At 41.1% G+C, this 23,258-nt stretch overlaps 2 protein-coding genes and 1 pseudogene across 23 annotated transcripts in view; 2 read left to right on the forward strand and 1 right to left on the reverse strand.

The window, feature by feature from the left end:
• The window catches only part of CAPZA1 (capping actin protein of muscle Z-line subunit alpha 1), a gene marked incomplete at its 5' end in the record, with an annotated part of 50,077 nt that extends 33,993 nt beyond the window's left edge, over positions 1–16,084 (reverse strand). Inside the window, 1 exon segment of the mRNA NM_001133618.1 lies at positions 16,033–16,084. Within this exon segment, the coding sequence (NP_001127090.1) occupies positions 16,033–16,071 (39 nt within the window).
• Positions 1,230–1,282, forward strand: LOC112131269 (U7 small nuclear RNA; annotated as a pseudogene).
• Positions 15,076–23,258, forward strand: part of ST7L (suppression of tumorigenicity 7 like) — a 95,488-nt gene continuing 87,305 nt past the window's right edge. For 11 of the 22 annotated variants that reach the window (XR_008512851.1, XM_002810426.6, XM_002810423.6 and 8 more), the window contains exons 1-2: positions 16,798–17,002; positions 19,022–19,104. Coding sequence is in view for 14 of the 22 variants with exons in the window: in XM_002810426.6 (XP_002810472.2) it covers positions 16,798–17,002; positions 19,022–19,104 (288 nt within the window). In the remaining 8 variants the exon portion in view is untranslated. Of the gene's footprint in view, positions 16,009–16,028; positions 16,267–16,487; positions 16,718–16,791; positions 17,003–17,046; positions 17,212–19,021; positions 19,105–20,968; positions 21,817–23,258 lie in introns of those variants that run through there. The other 11 variants (XM_002810424.6, XM_063718098.1, XM_054529358.1 and 8 more) reach the window with 8 other exon arrangements.

The following is a 23,258-nucleotide window of genomic DNA, read 5'->3' on the forward strand; positions in this document are numbered from 1 at the left end:
GAGTCTTGCTCTGTCACCAAGGCTGGAGTGCAGTGGCACGATCTCAGCTCACTGCAACCTCCGCCTCCCGGGTTCAAGCAATTCTCCTGCCCCAGCCTCCTGAGTAGCTGGGATTACAGGCGCTTGCCACCACACCTGGCTAATTTTTGTATTTTTAGTAGAGATGGGGTTTCACCGTGTTGACCAGGCTGGTCTCGAACTCCTCATGTGCCTGCCTCGGCCTCCCAAAGTGCTGGGATTACAGGCGTGAGCCACTAAGCCCAGCCATCACTAGCTTTTAAAATTATTTCCTTGGGCCGGGCACGGTGGCTCACACCTATAATCCCAGCACTTTTGGAGGCCGAGGCAGGTCAGGAGTTCAAGACCAGCTGGCCAACATGGGGAAACCCTGTCTCTGCTAAAAATGCAAAAATTAGCTGGGCGTTGTAATCCCAGCTACTCCGTCTCAAAAAAAAAAAAAAAAAGTCCTTGACAAACACATACAAAAGAACTTTAAGTTAAATATTTAACAACTGCAACTCTTTGTGGGCACTGGTGGATAATTCTAGACAGAAAAGGGAGAATTCTTTCGCTAGATAATATCCACATTCCACTTATCAGCAAAGGCCTGGTCAGTTTATACCACCCCAGTTTTGTATACTTTAGGAGCCAAATCTCTGAGAGTATGTCTTCCCGGTCAATAAAAATCTTTACCTCCTTCATTAGTCTACTGAATGTATTAAAGACTTCACCTCTTGGCCTTGACTCATACTCTCCTTGAAAGTTGTGCCTTTCTCCCTATCTTGGTCTGTCTAAATCCTTCCCATCTTTTTACGGTTGGGTTCTTCCAACCCAACCATAAAAAGTGTTCAAAGTGTATTTGAATGCTTATCATAGCACCTAAAATATAACTGCTATTGATAATTAGTTCTATAGATACTAGTCTGCCTCCAAAGATTCAAGTTTTTTTGGGAGGGAAACTGCCTTGCTTTCCTCTTCTATATATTACAGGGTCTAGCAAATTAAATTAGCAAGCAATGAGTAAATGTTTACAAAATCCCTTTTGAATAAAAAGATGTAAAGGAAATGTCCTCAGTTTTAAAGATTATTATGAGGTACTATGGCAAAATGGAAAAATATAGGCTCTGGATTGGACAGACCCAGTTTTGAATTTCAGTCACTTAAAAATCTCTTTGAACCACATCCTCTCCCTAAAGTGGGATAGTATGTACTCCTTAAAAATTGTTGTGAATTGTTACAGCTCTTTTAGAATTTGTGTAGCAGGTTTTCACCAGAAACCAATCCACCCAATATTAAATTAAAAAAAATTGTTGTGAAGATTAAATGAGATAATATATGGTCAAATCTTTAGCAGAATACTTAAGGCTCAGTAAATGTCAGCTACTGTTATCTTAACTGGTTACAGCAGGATAACTGTTACTTTATAAACTGAGCAAACCCTTCAAATTACTATCAAATTACTACTTCAAAGAAAATAATCCTCTTTTTCTAGAAATCCTTTGGGTCCTAGCCACTTTATATTCTCTATCATTACCTTCAATAATAATCCCCACCAATAACTACAAAGAGTAGCAACTTTTTACTGACCAAAAAAGCTTTATGAAAATGTCTGTTCCAATTCCCCTTTAAAGTAATAACACATATTTCAAAGTTTTTAAAGTTTTCCAAATAGGGTATACTTAAAGAAAGTATAACAGTAGTAAACTGTGCCTCTGTAAATATTTATTTTACTTATTTTTACTCTAACCCATTCCAAAAGTATTCAAGAATAAATAGTTGCATTTATTTTTCCTGAAAGAGATATATACAGGACATTATTCTTATCCTGGTAAGTTCTGCTTGCACAGAATTCAATGCTATTTCCTAAGGGAGTTTTTCCCATTTGAAGATATTTCGGATGTTGTATCAAACTAAAAAGCTTCTGTATGGCAAAGGCGAAAATTAACAGTATGAGGAGACAACTAAGTGACTGGGAGGAAATATTTGCAAACTATACATCAGATAAAGGGCTAATACTGAAAATATATAAGGAACTCAAAACAACTCAATAGCAAGAAAACTTGCCCAATTTTAAAATGGGCAAATGGTCTGAACAGACATTTCTCAAAGAGATACAAATGGGCAAGAGATATATGAAAAAGTGCTCAACATCTCTAATCAGGGAAATGCAAATTAAAACCACAATAAGATATCACTTCATGCCTGTCAGAATGGCTATTATCAAAAAGACAAATGATAACAAGTCTTGGGCCACGATAAGGAGAAAAAGGAACCCTTCTGTTGGTGGGAATGTAAATTAGTACAGCCATTTTTGGAAAATACTAATAGCATGGAAATTCTGCAATATACTAAAATTACCATATGATTCGGAAATTCACTTCTGGATAGATAGCCAAAGGAACTGAAATTGGTATGTCAGAGAGATATCTGCATCCCCATGTTCATTTCAGCAGTGTTCACAATAATCAAGATACAAAAGTAACCTAAGTATCAATCAACTCAACAGATGAATGGATAAAGAAAATGTGTTATATACACACAATGGAATACTATACAGCTTTTAAAAAGAAGGAAATTCTGTCTTTTGCAACAAGGATGGACCTGAAAGATATATGCTAAGTGAAATAAGCCAGACACAGAAAGATGAATACTGTACGATCTCACTATAAGATATGCGGAATCTAAAAAAGCCTATTTCAGAGAAACAGAGAATAGAATGGTGGTTACCAGAGGCTGAGGGGTCAGGGAAGGGATGGGGAAAGGAAAGATATCAAAGATAGCAATTAGAGGGTATAGTTACAGTGAGACAGGAAGAATAAGTTCTAGTGCCCTACTGCACTGCATGGTGACCACAGTTAGTAATAATGTATACAGTACTGGTTTCACTAAATAAAAGTTACTGTTATCTGTGTTTCTTAAAATTCCAAATAAGCTAAATATTATTTTCCCAGTTGAGACCTGGAGATACACAGAATGTACTTAGAAATAAAATTATAGATGTATATAGTTTATCATTATCAGCAAGAGATGAGACTTGAAAGCATAAAGACATGTCTTAAATCAGGACCAACATTATAAAAAATAGATGCTGGCATTTCCAAATAATTTGCTTCACATTCACTCTTTCAAAAGTCATTTTAATAGTCTTTAGAAATTGTTTTCTCTATTAGTAGCCAATTATGAGTTTTATTAGACACAAGTAGGTAGGGAAGTCAGGCAAGTTAGTTTTAAGTAGAGCAATTTCACTTTAAAACATTCTACAAACTCTATAGGGAATAACTGCTTTTCTGGTATGTCTTAAACACTTGACTATTTACTAAAGCAATTATGTACATCTCACACACACATGGAATGGCAAACCTTAGGCTTCTCTCTAAGGCCTCTTTTGAACTAGGATTTGACACCCCACCCCGCCTCCCTGCCCCACTCCCCCTGTCTTTGGCCTGCCTAGCCCAGTTTTAGCAAGAATCTGCCCACCCTTGATATCTGATCAAGTTCTTCATTTCCTACTTTTGATGTGTAAGTCTTTGAACTGCCTTCAGCATGAATCCCCCTACCCTCATGGTCTCCTCTTAATAATTTTCTCCCCAACTCTGCTTATTGGCTATACGTAAATACCCAGCTGTCTTTACTGTATTAGGAGTTGAGCCTGATTTTTCTCCCCTATTGTAATAGTCTTTTCTTTGGTTTGTTTTGAGATGTCACCCAGGATGGAGTGCAGTGGCGTGATGTCAGCGCACTGCAACCTCCACCTCCTGGGTTCAAGCAATTCTCCTGCCTCAGCCTCCCAAATAGCTGGGATCATTACAGGCGCCCACCACCACGCCCTGCTAATTTTTGTATTTTCAATAGAGATGGGGTTTCACCATGTTGGCCAGGCTGGTCTTGAACTCCTGATCGCAGGTGATCCACCCGCCTTGACTTCCCAAAGTGCTGTGATCACGGGCATGAGCCACCACACCTGGCCATAATAATTTTGAATAGTCTTCTTTACTGTTTTAACATGCATTAGAATAATTTTTACTTTAACTAGGAGTCATTGTATTTCATACCACTTAATAGTGTTTAAAAATGACATATTTAAGCATAACATTTACAGAAAAAAAATTAAAATGAGTGAAAACATCCCATAAGCAACTTGTTTAGGAGGTTAAATGTGCTTAAAAAAATGCCCACAAGGTTAAAAAATTAGGAAAAAGCCTCTTTGAACCTATTCTGGTCCGGATGTTGCCCAAGAATAAATAAAATAAATTAGGGAAAAATGACCACACCAAGTACCTTGAGATTCACGTGTTAGCGAGCAACGATGTAGATGTCAAGTTCGAAAGGGTAAAGTTCGGCAGTGAGAACCCAGGCTAGATGGAAAAAGCAGCAGTGGGAAACAAGAACGGTTTTGCCTTTAAGATCTGGTATGTATCTGGCATGTTACAGCATTCTAACTTAAAGTATATCTTTTTACCAATTTTTTTTTCCTCAAAATCACTGGGAGTTAGATACAGTTTCACATGCCAGCTTTACTGCTAAATTGCTTGGGTCTTAGTTTCTTCATTTGTGATTATAAAACCTACTCATATCTAGGACTGTTTTAAGAACCCATGAGGTAACATGAGACAGACTCGCATACAGCAGATACTTAATTTTCTTCCCTAAGCAAATACCTAGACATCACTGAATTCTGAGTTATGTTGTCTTTTAAAAAGTTCAGCTCTTTGTGTTTAACAATTTGTTCATTCACTCAAAACAAACCACAAAACAATTCATTTGGTCTTAGGCACTGAGGTGAATACTAAAGATAAAGACAGAGTAGGATTGTCAAAGAAGTAAGCCAACAAATTATCTTTTGCCTTAAATCAGTGGTTCTGGACCTTGGCTACACATTATAATCACCTGGGAAGATTTAACTATATTGACATATGGGTTCCACCTGCAGAAATTCTGATGTAATAGTCTGGGGTAGGGCTTGGGCATCAGTTTAAAAGCTTCCTCAGGTGATTCTAATGTGCTGTCAGGGTTGACAGCCACTACCTTAAGCTAATATAAAGTGCAATTCATCCTGGTAGACACAACATAAGACGAATATAACATACAGTAAGCACCTTAGCTTTCCAATCTCTGTATACTTCACCACTGTTAACAAAACAATTTATACAAATAATAGCCCTCAGTAAAGATGTGCCAGAATTTAAAAATAACTTTAATTCAAGCTGGGCACAGTGAGCTCATGCCTGTAATCCCAGCACTTTGGGAGGCCAAGGCAGGAGGATCGCTTGAGCCCAGGAGTTTCAGACCAGCGTGGGCACACAATGATGTCTCATCTCAAAAAATAAAAAATCCGGCTGGGCACGGTGGCTCATGTCTATAATCCCAGCACTTTGGGAGGCCAAGGCGGGTGGATCACGAGGTCAGGAGTTCAAGATCAGCCTGGCCAAGATGGTGAAACCCCGTCTCTACTAAAAATACAAAAGATTAGGCATGTGTGGTGGCAGGCGCCTGTAATCCCAGCTACTCGGGAGGCTGAGACAGGAGAATCGCTTGAACCTGGGGGACAGAGGCTGCAGTGAGCCAAGATGGCGCCACTGCACTCCAGCGTGGGCGAAAGAGTGAGACTCTGTCTCTAAAAAAAATAAAAATAAATACAAATAAAAAATTAAAAAATAAAAAATAAAATAATTGCCATGGCCGAGTGCCAAGTGCAGTGGCTCATGCCTGTAATCCCAGGAGTTTGAGACCAGTCTGGGAAATATAGTGAGACTGTTTCTACAAAAAAAATTTAAAAATTCGTTGCGTGCCTGCAATCCCAGCTACTCAGTAGGAAGGCTGAGGTGGGAGGATCACTTGAGCCCAGGAGGCAGAGGTTGCAGTAAGCCAAGGTCCCACCACTGAACTCCAGTCTTGGTGACAGAGTGAGACCCTGTCCCAAAAATAAAATAAAAAAATTAAAAACAACTATAATTCAAAGCAGCAAAACTGCCAAAGCAGTAGTACAGATAACATAAGGCACAGAACTTAAGAGTAAGGAGTTGGATATTGAGCTGGGTTGGTGAAGGACAACTACAGAGAAAAGGAGAAGCTGGGCTCTGCAAAGTACTCTAGATAGGGTGGAAGGGAGGAAAGGGAGGGCACTATGAGCGAGGGAAGAAGAACAAAAAAGGTAGCGGGAAAACACTCTCTTGTTTGGTAGAACAGAGGATTTGGAGATAATAAAAGAGAAGGATGAACTAAGATAAGTCAGATAGCAGTAATGATGGTAATATCAAATCTGGTTTCATTCTGTATGTCATTGGCAATGGTCACTTGCGAAAGCTTTCTGAGGACAAAGCTCCATTAATAAAAATCTATCAGTAATACAGAAGTACTGGAGTCCTCAATATGGCCTCATAAAACTTGGAAATCAGACTGCCCTATGAGAGTTAACAATGAAATCAAGACAGATGCTATCCAAGCAAGACTCATTCATTCAACAAATATCAGAAGATCCACTATGTTTTAGGCAATGGTGACTCACTAGCATACTGTCCTCATGGAGTTTACATTCTAGTGGGTAAAGACAACAGAGAAGATTAAGTAAAATATGACCTGGCAAGTGATAAATGCTAAGGAGAAAAAACAAGGCAAAGAAAAGGGACAAGAAATGTTAGGATTTGGAACTGGATAGAATAACCAGAGAAAGCTTCACTAAGGAGGTGACTTCTGGTTAAGTATCTAAAGTGAGGGATACAGAAGGAAGAGAACTCCAGAGAAAAGAACAAATGCAAAGATTATTCAGTGAGAATATGTGATTGGAACAAAGACCAGAAGAACATGTAGGAGATAAAGTCAGAGATAAATGGCAAAGAGGTAACATCCCAGAACATAGGGACTTAGAAGAAGATGGGAAGCCACTGGAGGGCTTTGAGCAGAAAAGTGACATGTTCTGACCTATATTTTAACCAGATCACTCTGGATGCTTCATCGAGGACAGACTGCTGGGGAGGAGCAACAGCAGAAGCAGGGAAACCATAAAAAATAGTATTTTAATAATCTAGAGGTCACAATGGCTTCTTCCAGAGTGGTTAGAGTAAGGGTGTGGTAAGAAATAGTCAAATTCTGGGTTTATTTTAAAGACAGAGCCTACAGGATTTACCAGTGGACAACATGTGGATTTTGAGAGAAATAGTAGTCAAAGATAACACTAATGTTTTTGACCTGAACAACTAAAGAATGGAAGTGTCATTAACCAAGGTGGGGCAGACTGTAGGAGAAGCCGCAGTGTGCAAATTTTTGACACATAACCAGTCCTGCAAAACTCCCCTGCTAGTAATGTCACAACAAATGAACCTATCCAGAGGAAAAATGTCCAATGCTGTTATACAAAGACCTGACTTGGTTTTGGTGTTGGGTACATATGCCTATTATGAAACAAAATGCCATCAATACTTTGGACTATCTAGTTAACTTCCTTTGTTCTAATTCTATGCTCCATTAAAACATTCTAACTTATCTCCCATGTTCCTGACCTATCTGAAAAAAAGAACTTAGTTCCTTCTATATGTATTAAATTGTTATTCCAGTTTTATACATTAGTTTCATAAGCCTAGCTAAAATGAGTTTATCCCTGAGAGACTTGGCTTTAGTATCCTCATCAATCAAGCTTCTGAGCTAAATAAGCAGAGGACTAAGATTTGAACCACAGCAAGTTTGCTAAGGTAATGGTTCTCAAGTATTCCAATAATTATTGGGAGGCTTATTACAAATAATTCCTCACAACTGGTTCCAAAAAATTCTGATTCAATATAGCTAGAGTGGAACTCAGAAATCTGTTTTTGAAGGAAACACAGATTCTACCATAGGCAAGGATGTTCTAAGATACTGTCATACTGTAAAGTTTCTCCTTGGCCTTGTTACGGGGACTTTAATGATCTTTAAACTTCTAGAGCCATGTTTTTCAACACGTGTTTAATAACAGCATAAATACTAGAATTCTTCACGGCATACTTAAGCTCAAAGAGCACTAAGCAACTTTTTTTTTTTTTTTGAGACGGAGTTTCACTCTTGTTGCCCAGGCTGGAGTGCAATGGCGCAATCTTGGCTCACTGCAACCTCCGTCTCCTGGGTTCAAGCTATTCTCCTGCCTCAGCCTACTGAGTAGCTGGGATTACAGGCATCCGCCATCACGCCCAGCTAATTTTGTATTTTTAGTAGAGACAGGGTTTCTCCATGTTGGTCAGGCTGGTCTCGAACTCCCAGCCTCAGGTGATCTGCCCGCCTCAGCCTCCCAAAGTGCTGGGATTACAGGTGTGAACCACTATGCCTGGCCCTTCCTTTTTTTTTTTTTTTTTTTTTGAGACAGAGTCTCGCACTGTCAGCCAGGCCAGGCTGGAGTGCAATGGCATGATCTCGGCTCACTGCAACCTCCTACTCTCAGGTTCAAGTGATTCTCCCAAGTAGCTGGGACTACAGGCGTGTGCCACTATGCTGGGCTAATTTTTGTATTTTCTGTAGAGATGGGGTTTCACTGTGTTGCTCAGGCTGGTCTTGAACTCCTGGGTTCAAGCAATCCGCCTGCCTCGGCCTCCCAAAGTGCTGGGATTACAAGTGTGAACCACCGCACCCAGCCATTCAGCAACAATTATAATGCAGTCAGGACCACAGAACACCAATGTTTCAGTGTCTATAAAGGCATCCAGGTTACTACATGATTAACTTGGTTGCTGTTTAGGACTATGTCATTATTTCATCAAAACTGCCTACTAACTTACTATCTACTTAAAGGAATCAAAATGGGTAAGAGCATAGGCTCTGACAGCAGACAACAGCATTGTATCCACTCTGCCATTTATTAGTTCTGGACACGTGGGTCATATATTTTAACCTCAAATGTGCCTGTGCCTCAGTTTACTCTACTGTAAAATGGGCATAAATATCTGTCCTATAAGGATGTTGTGAGATAAATACATGGTTAATACAGTTAGCACAAAATAAGCACTTAAATGTTATCCAGATGTAAAACAAAGAATCCACAAAGCAAAGTTCTCTTATCACCTTCCTTTGCTACAGTCTGCCATTATGCTGTTTTCTTGTTTAAACAGTATGTTATATCATGACCTACACTCAACAGAGTTCGATCAATGTTCCATTTCACCGACACTGACTTAACAATCTGTATGCACAGTTGTACCAAAGATAAATTTTACATCCTGCTCAAAATTTCATAATACATCATAGCTGTGAAGAATTTATGATAAATCAGGAAGGATGTATAAAGAAAGGAGAGGCCTGAGGCAGAGAGATAATTAAAAATGTTGTTAAAAATAATTCAAGCATAAAAAAAGGTCCTGAGTGAAAATAATGGTAGATGGAAAGTGGACAGGTTAGAGATATTATTAAGTGAAAAGTGTGTTTGTATATGCATAGAATTAGAAAAGATACAAGAGGAATTGGTAATATTGGCTACTTGTCAGGGAAACTGGGTGGGTGGAAGACAGGGGCAGGAGGCAACTTTTTACTCGTGCCCTTTCCCACCATTTTAATTTTTTTTTTTTTGGTAGAGACCGGGATCTCACTATGTTGCCCAGGCTAGTCTCAAACTTCTGAGCTCAAGTGATCATCCCGGCTTAGCCTCCCAAAGTATTGGGATTACAGGTGTGACCCAACACACACAGCAAATTTTAATTTTAAGCCTGTTATTATAGTTCCTATATACCTACAATTTTTAAATTAATGGAAATGGCTTTCAGGGCGAGGGTCACCATAGCAGCCACCTTGGTTAGGCTTGGGCTCTTGTCTGTCAAGCAGGTTCAGGTTCAATTCTACCCCTTTGAGAAGTAGAGATGATGAGGACCTTCCTCTAGATGATGAGTAATGAGAAGGTCCACTCCACCAATCTCAACTGCTCAGCTATTGTGGACATGAGGTGGACATGCAGCATAATGACTTCGAGCCCTGTGTGGACATGCTGTTCAGAGATGCTGTGTGGTCATCGCCTCATTATGTGCTGCACCCATCTCACCACTCTGGAAATGCTCTTTGCCTTTGCCTCCCACATTGAGGCCAGAGATGCGGCAAGGAGCCAAGGATGTGCTGGTACTGGACAATGACAGTGCCAAAAAGACCAACAAGCTGATTTTAGACTGGACTAGAACACTTATCTAAAAAGAGCTTTACTTAATCATTCAAATCACTATCTGGAGGGCCACAGAGTAAGGCCCTCTAAATGCTTGGCAAGACCAAGATATCATAATTAGGAAACTTACTTATGGGGGTGGGAAGCTGAAAGCCCTGTGACCACAATGTTTCTGGGTCAAGGCAAGATTAGGGGGGTGTCTGTATGAACCTGAATTTATTTTACTTTCTTATGTCGATCACTGCTTATCCCTTCCAGTATGACTTCTCCCACTGCTCACTCGAGGTACCTCTTCACTCTTATTTACCAAATCCAGTTGGAAAGAATACTGTCAGAGTGAGTGCTGTTTTCTCTGTCCTAATCTTTCTATCTCAGTAGCATCTGCCACTCTTAATTCATTCATGCCTTGGAAACTTTTTCCCTCTTGGGTCCTTTTTCTTTAAAACACACACCTGGGTGTGTGTTTTAATCTGATCGCTAAAGGAGAGTACTTCCAGCTGGTGAAGGAAATACTTTCATTAGGGGCTTTGCAAGGCTTCAAGTATATATATACACCATAATTTTGGTAACCATAAGGCTTTGCAGTTTATGGGATCTATTAGGAAGATGCTCCCAGACGGGTCAAATGTTCCCAGCAGTGGCATGGCAGAGCACCAATGATGGCAGATGCTCAGATACAAGGAATGCACAGAGGCACCCAAACTGTGGACATACTCTTGAACACAAGAAACACCTAGAGACTAACAGAAATAATTGTAGGTGAAGGGGTGTTTTATAGGAGATGAAGGGGTGTGAACTGGAGAGATATGAGAATTAATGAAGTTTTGTTCTCTTTCATACCAATAGGCTGTGCATACACTGTGTGCTTGGCACTATGCTAGGTACTAGATAAAGAGACATGGTTTCAGTTATCAAGGAACTCAGTCTTGTTATCAGGGCAAATGTAGGAAAGCAGACAATGAATAGAACCTCCCAGAATATTTTAGTGTTTCAATTTTTAAAATAGAGATTTTTCATTAGAGTTTGAAATAGTTAATTAAATTTTCTTGGGCTGGTTTGATCCAATTCCTCCCTACTTCTTTATTTTAGATGGAAATTGAGGCCCACCCATAGAGGTTAAGTGATGTTTCCAAAACCAGTGACAAGGTGGCTAGAAGCACGACAGGTAAAGGCCAAATCTAACACTCACAATCACTCTTTTCCATTACATCATAATAACTCTTTTTTTTTTTTTTTTTTTTGATGGAGTTTTGCTCTGTCGCCCAGGCTGGAGTGCAATGGCGCGATCTCGGCTCACTGCAACCTCCGCCTCCCGGGTTCAAGCTATTCTCCTGCCTCAGCCTCCTGAATAGCTGGGATTACAGATATGCACCACCACGCCCAGCTAATTTTGTATTTTTAATAGAGACGGGGTTGCACCATGTTGGTCAGGCTGGTCTCTAACTCCTGACCTCAGATGATCTGACCGCCTTGGTCTCCCAAAGTACTGGGATTACAAGCGTGAACCATCATGCCCGGCCCATAATACCTCATTTATAATCCACTAAATGGATGTCTCTACTCTGGTTTTTCATTCATAGCTATATGGAAAAGAACAGTATAGTGAAAAAAGCATGGCTACATAATCAGAAAAACCTGGGATCTGAATTTTCTGACAAATTTACACTACTTTGTTTAGCATTAAGCCTGGTCATAATAAAACAGCTAAGTGTTCTGGAAGAAATTATGATAAATCAGTACTACTAACAAAAGACTGGATATTTGAGTTTGCACCTGCTTATTAGGCTTTATGCTCCTGTCCTAGGATTTCTTTTTCTTTTCTTTTCTTTTTTTTTTTGAGATGGAGTCTTGCTTTGTCGCCCAGGCTAGAGTGCAGTGGCACAATCTCGGCTTACTGCAAGCTCTGCGTCCTGGGTTCACACCATTCTCCTGCCTCAGCCTCCCGATTAGCTGGGACTACAGGCGTCCGCCACCACGCCAGGCTAATTTTTTTGTATTTTTAGTAGAGACGGGGTTTCACCGCGTTAGCCAGGATGGTCTCGATCTCCTAACCTCATGATCCGCCCACCTTGGCCTCCCAAAGTGCTGGGATTACAGGCGTGAGCCACGGCGCCCGGCCTTTCTTTTCTTTTTTTTTTTTGAGACGGAGTTTCGCTCCTGTTGCCCAGGCTGGAGTGCAATGGCGTGATCTCGGCTCACCGCAACCTCCGCCTCCCAGGTTCCGGCGATTCTCCTGCCTCAGCCTACTGAGTAGCTGGGATTACAGGCATGTGCCACTGCGCCCAGCTAATTTTTGTATTTTTAGTAGAGATGGGGTTTCTCCATGTTGGTCAGGCTGGTCTCGAACTCCCGACCTCAGATGACGCACCTGCCTCGGCCTCCCAGAGTGTTGGGATCACAGGCATGAGCCACTGAGCCCGGCCTGTCCTAGGATGTCTTAACAGATTATATGAATACCTCTCAGCAAAACTAACTGAAAAGTGAAGATGGAAGAATGACAGTTTTAATACTAATTGATGACTTGTTAGAAAACAGCCACACCAAACAATCTTTAGGGCTTGCTTTATCCTACAATGGTAACTAGTAAATTAAGGAGGTAATACATAATCAAGGATCCAGTTTAAAAGCATAAATATTTGGCAGGTGCGGTGGCTCACGCCTGTAATCTCAGCACTTTGGGAGGCAAAGGCAGGCGGATCACAAGGTCAGGAGTTTGAGACTAGCCTGACCAACATATTGAAACCCTGTCTCTACTAAAAATACAAAAAATTAGCCGGGTGTGGTGGCAGGTGCCTGTAATCCCAGCTACTTGGGATGCTGAGGGAGGAGAATCACTTGAACCCAGGAGGTGGAGGTTGCAGTGAGCCGAGATCGTACCATTGCACTCCAGCCCGCTGGGAGACAGTGCAAGACTCCGTTTCAAAAAAAAAAAGTATAAATATTTTTCATGTGCTCTAACAAAGCCCTCATATTTCATCTATTTACAACATTTTCTACAGCTCTACTAAATAATGTTGATAAACTTGTTTCTCAAAAATGCCTTAACACCACTACCATTGTCTAAACTGAAAGCATGTAGTTTTTCTTAATACTGAAAACTTTATCTTATTACTGAAAGCATTGTCTAAACTGAAAGCATAACTTCTCAATTACCATACTTTTGAAATTGTACACAAATATTCCACTAGTTAGGCTGAAGGGAAAAAATATGCTAATCACACTTTTTTCCAGCCCCCCAAAATTCTCTTTGCTTTTATGTTTTACAAATGTTTAATGAAATAAAGGAAACAACAATGAAAAGAACCCAAAAAAGTAATTCATCTCATTTTTCAGGGTTCCTAATTATAGTATCTTGGTCTTGCTAAGCATGTAACTAAAGAGCTCAAGTTCATTCTCAGAAACTGTGAACTCAAAGCTACAACTAAAACATTTATTTCTAAAAGTTATTACACTTTCAACTTCCTGTTTTATTTAGACAGCTCATCATGACCATTTCAGGTAACAAAACCCAACTTCCTCTTTATAGTGATTAAAAAAACTTCAGCAGTTATGAGAATAGATGATTTTACTAGTTTTTACATAAATATTTATAAGGAAATTAAGAGTCCATTCATTATCACCAAATTTTCTAAAGGTTCACTGCCTTTAGAAAATGTAACAAAGATAAAAAGCAATATTAAAATATATTTGGCAACAAAAAACGTATGCTAGAAGAGGAAACTGGTCACAGATCTGCTATTTAAAAAAACCAAGACTGGCTGGGCTCGGCGGCTCACGCCTGTTATCCCGGCATTTTGGGAGGCCAAGGCGGGCAGATCACGAGGTCAGGAGTTCGAGACCAGCCTGGCCAACATAGTGAAACCCCGTCTCTACTAAAAATACAAAAAATTAGCCAGGCGTGGTGGCGGGCGCCTGTAATCCTAGCTACTCGAGAGGCTGAGGCGGGAGAATCGCTTGAACCAGAGAGGCAGAGGTTGCAGCGAGCGGAGATCGCACCACTGCACACCACCCCGAGTGACAGAGCGAGACTCCGTCTCAAAAAAAAAAAAAAAAAAAAAACCACAACCCAAGACATTAATGTTATTAATTAAAACACTGCCAGTATCTAAAGGCATCTTAATTGGCATTTTAAAATATATATTTTACCAAGTTTAATTAAAGGCATTCTAACCTGGTATCAAAGACAAAAATCCAACAACACTGGTCAATGTGTATCAGGTAGGCACAATAAACTTAAAAGTTTATTATTTAAATTATTTGTGAAATTTTGGCCGGGCGCGGTGGCTTACGCCTGTAATCCCAGCACTTTAAGTGGCGGAGACGAATGGATCGTTTGAGCCCAAGAGTTTGAGACCGGCCTGGGCAACAAGACGAAACTCAGTCTCTACAAGAAATACAAAAATTAGCTGGACTTGGTGGCGGGTGCCTGTAATCCCAGCTACTCGGGAAGCTGAGGCAGGAGAATCATTTGAACCGGGGAGGCGGAATTTGCAGTGAGCCGAGCGAGACTCCGTCTCAAAAAAAAAAATTGTTTAGTTGTATTGTAACAGGATTTTTGCTTAATTTTATTTGAATAGTAACTATTTGCCTTAGAACAATTTATTATAGATCGATTTCCAGCATAGGCTTATATATAAATGTCTTTGTTTTTGTCCTAAATCTTAAACATGTATGAAAATCAGTTTCCAAATAAGAGAAAATCTAACGCTGTTGTCAATGGCTTGTTAAACATTTCAAAATGGCATGCCATATCTACATATATCATGTTATTCCGTACAGAGGACTTATGGATCATAACAGTCCCCTCCCCATCCCAACTTATTAAAAAAAACACCCAGGTAGATTTACAGAGCACTCAAGGGGACACATTTTCTAATAGCCACAGTAGGAGACAAATGTCATAATTCTTGTCCAATAAGTTGCCTTGTGAGGTCATTCTAAGTTCTACGTGCTCTAAAACCATGTACTTACTGAAAACCTGACAAACTGTTATGAAACTGTGCAACTGTCAGAAGAAAAGTTATTCCACCTTAGAATGTGCTCTTGTATTTAAGACACTTTTCAAGAAATAAGTATACAAACTGCACACTGACAAATTCAACTAATCAAAGACTCCACAGTGGAGCATCAAAGAAGGCAGGATGCTTTGTTCAGTCTTGAACGTGTTAACATGAGGTTTATTATGTTACAGAAAACCTTTCTGGAGGTTAAGAAAATCCATCAGCTATTCTAGATTTGTTAAGAAGAAACAAAATTTTCAAAAATTATCGTTAAAAGGATGTGTCTATAGGGAAAGACTGGTGTTCAAATTCTGAAGCAAATGCCCTGAGGCTCACAGATTTATTATAGCGAATCAGACAGGCGACAGTACATGAGAAAAGTAGTGCATGTGTAGTGAGGTGGACAACATTTGGGACCTCTCCTTGTCGAAGAGCCGTGACAGCAAAATCACTTCCTGAGGAAGGAGGAGCAAAAGGGAAGTTAAGAGGCCATCCTGACCAGGAAGTGACTCGCCCTAAACTAATCCCAATTATATCTACAAATGGGGGGATGGGGTGAGCCCCAACTGCTAAAGGCGGTAAAATAACTGCTTTTTGATATGTCGCAACATAACCACCACCCTCTCGCAAAATTACAGAAAAAAGTCCACAGTCACGATCCAATAAAGGAAACGTCTGTTCCCTTGCAGGGAGGCCCCTGGGCTGTGCCCCAGGCCTGAGAGGAAAGGAGAGTCGAGGAACGAGGAACTGGGGCCACCGTGAGGCAGAGGAAAGCCCCGTAAGAAGGCAGCGTCCCGACTGCGGAGAGCGTATGTCAGCATGGACCAAGAAGCTTCTTTTTCCTGTGGACACTGCCAGGCTCCCAACGCAGCCGCGCCGGGCCCCAGTTCCCTGTCGGGGGAGGAGGTGAGAGAGAGGCGGACCCCTTACCTTCTCCTCATCCGACACACGATCATCGAAGTCGGCCATCTTGGGCTGTTCTGGCCCAGCCCGGCTGCGGGCGCGAGGCAGGCCGGGAAGAAAGCCGAGTGATGGAATCACCGCGGCGGCCGTCGGAAGGACCCGCCCGGAAATGCCGACCAAGAGGGCGCCATGTCAGTTATGCGCGCGAGTGACGTCTCCTAACGCCAGCGCCCGCGCCCCAGGAAGTAGGGTTTGCCTTCGGTGATTTGAAGTCTAATATCTTTCCCAATGAGTTACACTCATTTCCCATCCATCTAATGGGCGCTGGCAGCGTGTTTCGATTATTCTTGGCTCCCGGCCTCCATCCGACCAAGTAGCTGTTGCTACTCCTACAAGTTTTTCTGGTGCCCGTTATCTCCACGACAGCCGAATCCAAAGCTCTAAGAGCTGCTCGGCCGCTGGAATGATCGGTGGCTTTTCCAACCCCGGGGGGCGGGGGTGTGAAAGGTGACCCTCATTTCGTTTGGAAGCGGTAACACTTCACTTCGGGGTCACATCTCGGTCCAGTTGCTCCAGAACAGGCGCTGCTGTCCGCCCCATCCCTGCCCCACGAAAGAATAGGTAGCCCCAATCTTGAGACACACTCCTCCACCTTCGAAATCTTCTCGGTCCCGGTTCCCCAGGACTCAGCCTTCACAGAGGCCAACTTCAGGTCCGCCACTATCCCAGGATTCCCGACTCCCGGTTTCCTGTCCTCCCCTCCCAGCTCCTGGCGCCTGCGATAGCGGCAAGATGGCGGACCGTGGCGGCTTGAGTGAAGCCGCGGCTACTGGAGCGTCTCCTGCATCCGTCCCTGGCCTAAACCCGACGCTAGGCTGGAGGGAGCGACTGCGGGCCGGGCTGGCGGGGACTGGGGCCTCGTTGTGGTTCGTGGCGGGGCTGGGGCTGCTTTACGCTCTGAGGATCCCTTTGAGGCTGTGTGAGAATTTGGCAGCGGGTGAGAGGACCATACCTCCTGGGGCAGGGCGGGGGCCAGGAGAGATGTCGGGGGCAAGAGCCAAAGGGCAAGAGATTCTCGGTAGTCCTAGAGGGCCTCTGAGGAGTCGATGATGAGCGATCAAGTGGGTTCTTTTTCTTTGGGGCTGCAACCTTGCAGTTGATTGTCAAGCCTGCTGCCGTTACCGGCTCCTCCCTAGAACTCTTAAGGTCCGTCCTCTCTCTTATGTCCTCGTTTTTCCGTGGAAAAGCCACTTGACAAGCTATAAGCTTCAGGTATTAGGACAGAAGAGTGTCTCAGAGTAGGATACGTAATTTATATTGGCTCCCCCACCTCTGGTAGGATCCCTTAAAAGTCACTACTTTGAGTCTCCCGCTGCCCAGCTGAGAGAACTCATATCCAGGCAACAAAGATGAGCACATCTGTAATTTAAAGATTTCAGAGAAAGAAAATGGCATGATTTTAATTGACGATTCTCTTGTTTTAAAATAGTTCTGTTAAGAAATCGTTTTCGTGATAGTTTTGTCTGTTCTTTTAGGCTTATCTTGAGTAATAAAATAGTACAGGAAGTGAGAGAGCGCCACAAACAACAGTGGGTTTGCTAGTTCTTTCGACGTCTGTAGAACACTTGCTATGTAGTCTGTGCTGAAAATACGAACACATGTAAGAAGTGATGATCCTGATGGATTCTCATATACTGTACTATTCTTTAGTTGTAGACAGGATGAAGTGATGAGGGCCCAGGTCCCCTTACCATGTGATTATATTTCACTCAAGATCTGAGCAGCAACCTCAGAACAAGATATAAGTATTTCCGTTACATGAGTCAGTACAGTGGTTGATTTTTCTGTAGCAAAAGGCATCAAATGTCCCCTTTCCTGTTCAGAGATGACATGAAAGACTGAGGTAATGTTCGGAAATATTTTGGCTTTTTTGGAGGATAGGTATCAAGTTCAAATATAACTAGCACACTAAAATAACCTAAACTGAAGAGCTAATTTGGCATCTCTGTAACAGGTGAATGAAGTGCTTAACGGTGGTTTCTATGCACAGTGTTACTGATTGACTTGTCATTTATTTTTCTACATGTTAACCATATACAACATTTAGATGAGAATAGTTGATTACTATAGATTTTTCTTTTCTACTTTTCTTTTTCTTTGTGTGTGTGTGTGTGTGTGTGAGAGAGAGAGAGAGAGAGAGAGAGAGAGACAGAGTCTCCCTCTCATCCAGGCTGAAGTACAGTGGCAAGATCACTGCAGCCTTGAACTCTTTTGCTCAAGCGATCCTCTGGCCTCAGCCTCCCAAGTAGCTGGGACTACAGGCGTGCACCACCACGACCGGCTGAGTTTTAAATTTTGCATAGAGACTGGGTCTATTTTATTTGCCCAGGCTGGTCTTGAACTTCTGGCTACCAGCGATCCTCCTGCCTTGGCCTCCCAAAACTCTGAGATTATGGGAGTCAGACATCCTACCTGGCCAGATTTTTATTTCTTTCTAAAACCCACAGTACTTATGAGATAATTATTTGAAGTGAAAAATCTGCTCCAGGATTTCAGTAAGTCAGGGAGATTTCTGTTTGTTGCTTTTCTCTTTGAGCCATTTTGCCTCTCTAGCTGATATACCAAATACATATGCTGTTTCCTTCCCTCTAATTTGAGACAGTGGTTTTGTATCCTACCAAAATAATTATGGAGTAGTTTTGAACCTCCATTATAAGAGCATATTTGTTTATCTTCTTATTCTTACAGACTTGCAAAAGTTCTTATCCAAATTATGACTTATAAGTGCTTTAGTTTTATTCTCAAAAACAAGCTGAATTACCTCATTTTGATTTGTTGCAAATAGTTATAAGCCATTATGTATAATATATATACAAATTAAAACTTTTTCAAGTGAATTTCACACTAGATATTAATACTACTTAAGTCCCACCACTCATAAAGATACTTGCATATTTGTAACCTAAGTACTTTAAATTTGCATTTTTTTAAACTTTGATTCTTGTTCTTTTGACAGCGACTGTATTTTTAAATTCATTGACACCCAAATTCTATGTGGCACTTACAGGGACATCTTCACTGATATCAGGACTAATATTTGTAAGTAGTTTCCATTTCCTTCCTTCATGTTTTGGTATTTATCTAAAGATTTTTTTTTTCTTTTTTGAGACGGAGTCTTGTTCTGTCACCTAGGCTGGAGTGCAGTGGCATAATCTTGGCTCACTGCATCCTCCGCCTCCCAGGTTCAAGCAATTCTTCTGTCTCAGCTTCCCGAGTAGCTGGGATTACAGGTGCCGGCCACCATGCCTGGATAATTTTTGTATTTTTAGAGATGGCGTTTCACCATATTGGTCAGGCTGGTCTCCAACTCCTGACCTCAGGTGATCCGCCTGCCTTGGCCTCCCAAAGCGCTGGGATTACAGGTGTGAGGCACCGCCCTGGCCTGAAGATCCTTTATATGGTTATAATAATTATAAATTATTATTACCTATGGATCAGCATTTCCAAAATGTATTCAGCATTTGAAAAGAGTTACCTATTCAAACAAGTTTGGGGAACACTGCATCTCCCAATCTACTTTTAGAGATTGACAGTATTTATTTACATATTAAAGGCTTATTGTAAACTGTAGTCAGGGAGGGCTTGGGGTGTGTTGGAAATTAAATGCCTGCAGAGCCCAAGTTGGTAACAAAAATGAGTGAAATGGATAGAGTTTAATAATTAAATTCTTATTTCTTTGAGGACTGGGTAGCCTGGACAGTGCATGCCCCTTCTAAAAGAGGCTAAAACTAATTGTTGCAATATAGACTTGGAACTAGTATTACCAGGTTTTTCAATTTTTCAAATGATTTAAAGAGAACCCAGATAGGCCGGACGTGGTGGCTCACACCTATAATCCCAGCACTTTGGGAGCCTGAAGCAGGCGGATCACTTGAGGCCAGGAGTTCAAGAACAACCTGGCCAACATGGTGAAACTCCCTCTACTAAAATACAAAAAATAACTGGGTATGGTGGTATGTGCCTGTAGTCCCAGCTACTCAGAAGGCTGAGGCATAAGAATCTCTTGAACTCGGGATATGGAGGTTGCAGTGAACCAAGATCTTGCCACTGCACTCCAGCCTGGGCAACAGAGAGAAACCCTGTCTCAAAAATGAATGAATAAATAAATAGAACCTGGATATACAATTTTTATATAAAATTTGCCCATTAAAAAAAACGAGATGGAGTCTCACTGCATTGCCCAGGCCAGAGTGCAGTCGCTATTCACAGGCACCACTATAGCACACTGTGGCCTTAACTCCTGGGCTCAAGCCATCCTCCCGTCTCAGCCTCCCTAGTAGCTGGGATTACAGGCATGTGCCACCATGTCTGACTACAGTATTTTAATATTGGCAACATTGGGAAGACTAAAATTTATGTGTCATGAATTCAACTTATAGTTTTTTCAAGCCCCAGTTTCCTCATCTGTTAACTGAGGTTAATAGCATGAACTTTATAGGATTATGAAGACTAAATCAGATAATGTTGTAAGTTTATAACATGGTAGCTGGTTCAGAATGTACACTTAATGAATTTTGGCTATTATTCTGAGAATTCTGACAATTAAGAAACCTGTTTGGCCTGATACAGTGGTTCATACCTGTAATCCTAGCACTTTGGGAGACCGAGGTGGGCTGATAGAGTTCGAGACCAGCCTGGGAAACATGGAAAAACCCTGTCTCTTCAAAAAAATACAAAAATTAGGCTTGTGTGGCATGCACCTATAGTCCCAGCTTCTGGAGAGGCCAAGGTGGGAGGATCACTTGAACCCTGGAGGGAGAGGTTACAGTGAGCCAAGATGGTGCCACTGCACTTTAACCTGGGTGACAGAGCAAGACTCTGTTTCAAAAAACAAAAACAAAAACAACAAAACTGTTTAACTTTAATTCAACTTTTCCTTGAAGAAGATATTTTTAATTTAAAAAAATTAAAATATTTTTTATAATTCACGTTAACATCCCTAGGATGTCATGTTTACTAGTGTACACTTTGGAACAATACTGCTGCAGATAAAAATCTTAAGAAGTTTTATGCCATGCATAGACAATACATTTTTCTCTTCCCTTTAAATTTTTATTTATTTTTTGTAGGGACAGATTCTCACTGTGTTGTTCAGGGTGGTCTCAGACACATGGGCATAAACGATCCACTCTCCTTGGCCTCCCAAAGTGCTAAGGTTCCAGGCGTGAACCACCATGCCCAGCCTGTTCTTTTTTTTATCTCTAGGTGGTGCTCTCCAGCTGTAGTAGAAATAGCATTTGTATTGAATCTATTTTTTTAAATAGGGACTAAATACAGACCATTTTGTTAAAGTGAAATGCCAAACAAGAATGAGATTTTTCTCTTGGCTCAAAAAATAGAAGCTATTGAGGAATTCAGGATTAAAACTGCATGTTAATATAAGCCTCATAATTTAACATAAGCGTATTTTAGCATATTTAGTCCATAGCATACAAAAGTCTAAGTAAAGACAGTAAACTATCTTTAAGCCAGGCACGGTGGCTTACACCTGTAATCCCAACAACACTTTGGGAGGATGGAGTGGGAGAATCACTTAATGCCAGAGGTTTGAGACCAGCCTGGGCAACAACAAGACCCTGTCTCTATTTAATATGGTTTTTGTTTGTTTGTTTGTTTTAAAGAAACTATCAATATTAAACAGCTGATGTAGTGGAAAAAGCTCTGGTTTGGGAGCCAGAAGATAAAATTTTGAATCTTAACTCTGCCACTTACTAGCTGATAATTTTGGGCAAGCTACATAAACTGTCTAAGGTATAATTTCCTCATTTATAAGAGGGAGATAACTTACTTATATATATGATGTCTAAAACCTTGTAAAAAACTTTTTGTGGCCAGGTGTGGTGTCTCGTGTCTGTACTACCAACACTGTGGGAGGCTGAGGCAGGAGGATTGCTTGTGGCCAGGAGTTCAAGAGCAGCCTGGACAAATGAACAAGATCTGGTCTCTGTATAAAATTTAAAAATTAGCGCATTGCGGTGGTGCATTCTGTAGTCCCAGCTACTTCAGAGACTGAGGTGGGAGGATTGCTTGAGCCCAGGAAATCGTGGCTGTAGTGAGCTGTGATCATGCTACTGCACTCCAGCCTGGGCACCAGAGTGGACCTTGTCTCAACAACAAAACAACAACAACAAAAACCCAACAAAACCTTTTGTTATTCTTTATAAAGCCACGTTTTAAATATATACAAATTAGGAAATTCAAGTAACATTTTAAAGGTTAAACTGTATTATTACCCTTGCAATGTTGATGGGTTTTCATTAGCAAAGGTTGTTGTGTTTATAATTTCTTTTACCACCTGGATTTAACAAACCTATATATACATATAATCACATATACATGTATAAAGAGATATATTTATGAATCAGTCTAGTGTAGTGGTTGGAAGCTCCGAAGTCAGGCAAACCTGAATAAGAATCCCAGCTCTGCCAGTTACTAGTGAACTGTTATTTAAATTTGGAATGTGTGTCCTCATCTCTAAAATCAGTTGTTATAAAAATTAAATGACATAATGCATGTCAAGGACTTGGCATAATGCGTGGCTCATAGAAAGCTTTCGATAAGTATTTGCAGTTATTATTATCATTGTTCATTTGTGTTAAAAAGTTGACTTAAAAGTTGAAAAAAGCCACTGACTTCATATTCATTCATTAGAAAACCCACCTGCACTTTGTATGGTGAAGGGAAGTGTGTTGTTGTTGCCCTTCATGGTATTTATCTTTTCTTTTTTTTTTTTTTGGAAACAGGGTTTTACTCTGTCACCCAGGCTGGAGTGCAGTGGTACAATCACAGCTCACTGCAGCCTTGACCTGCTGAGCTCAGGCGATCCTCCCACCTCAGCCTCCCAAGTAGCTGGGACTACAGGCACACACCCTCACACCTGGCTCATTTTTTTAATGTTTTGTAGAAATGGGGTCTCACTATGTTGTCCAGGTTAGTCTCAAATTCCCAGCCTCAAGTGATCCTCCCACCTCAGCCTCCCAAAGTGTTGGGATTATAGGCGTGAGCCACCGTGCCTGGCCCTATACAATTTTCTTAGCCAAGATTTATTCAATATAAACCTTTTCTGTCACATGAACAATTTCTGCTTGTGTAAAGAAGTTTTATCTCACTTTTTAGTAAAATATATGGTAGAAGTCAAACCATGGCCTCATTTGGTGGTAATTCTTGCTAACTTAGTAAGAGTGAGCAGTAAG

Source organism: Pongo abelii, chromosome 1 (assembly GCF_028885655.2).
Source record: "Pongo abelii isolate AG06213 chromosome 1, NHGRI_mPonAbe1-v2.0_pri, whole genome shotgun sequence".
NCBI classification, from domain to species: Eukaryota; Metazoa; Chordata; class Mammalia; order Primates; family Hominidae; genus Pongo; species Pongo abelii.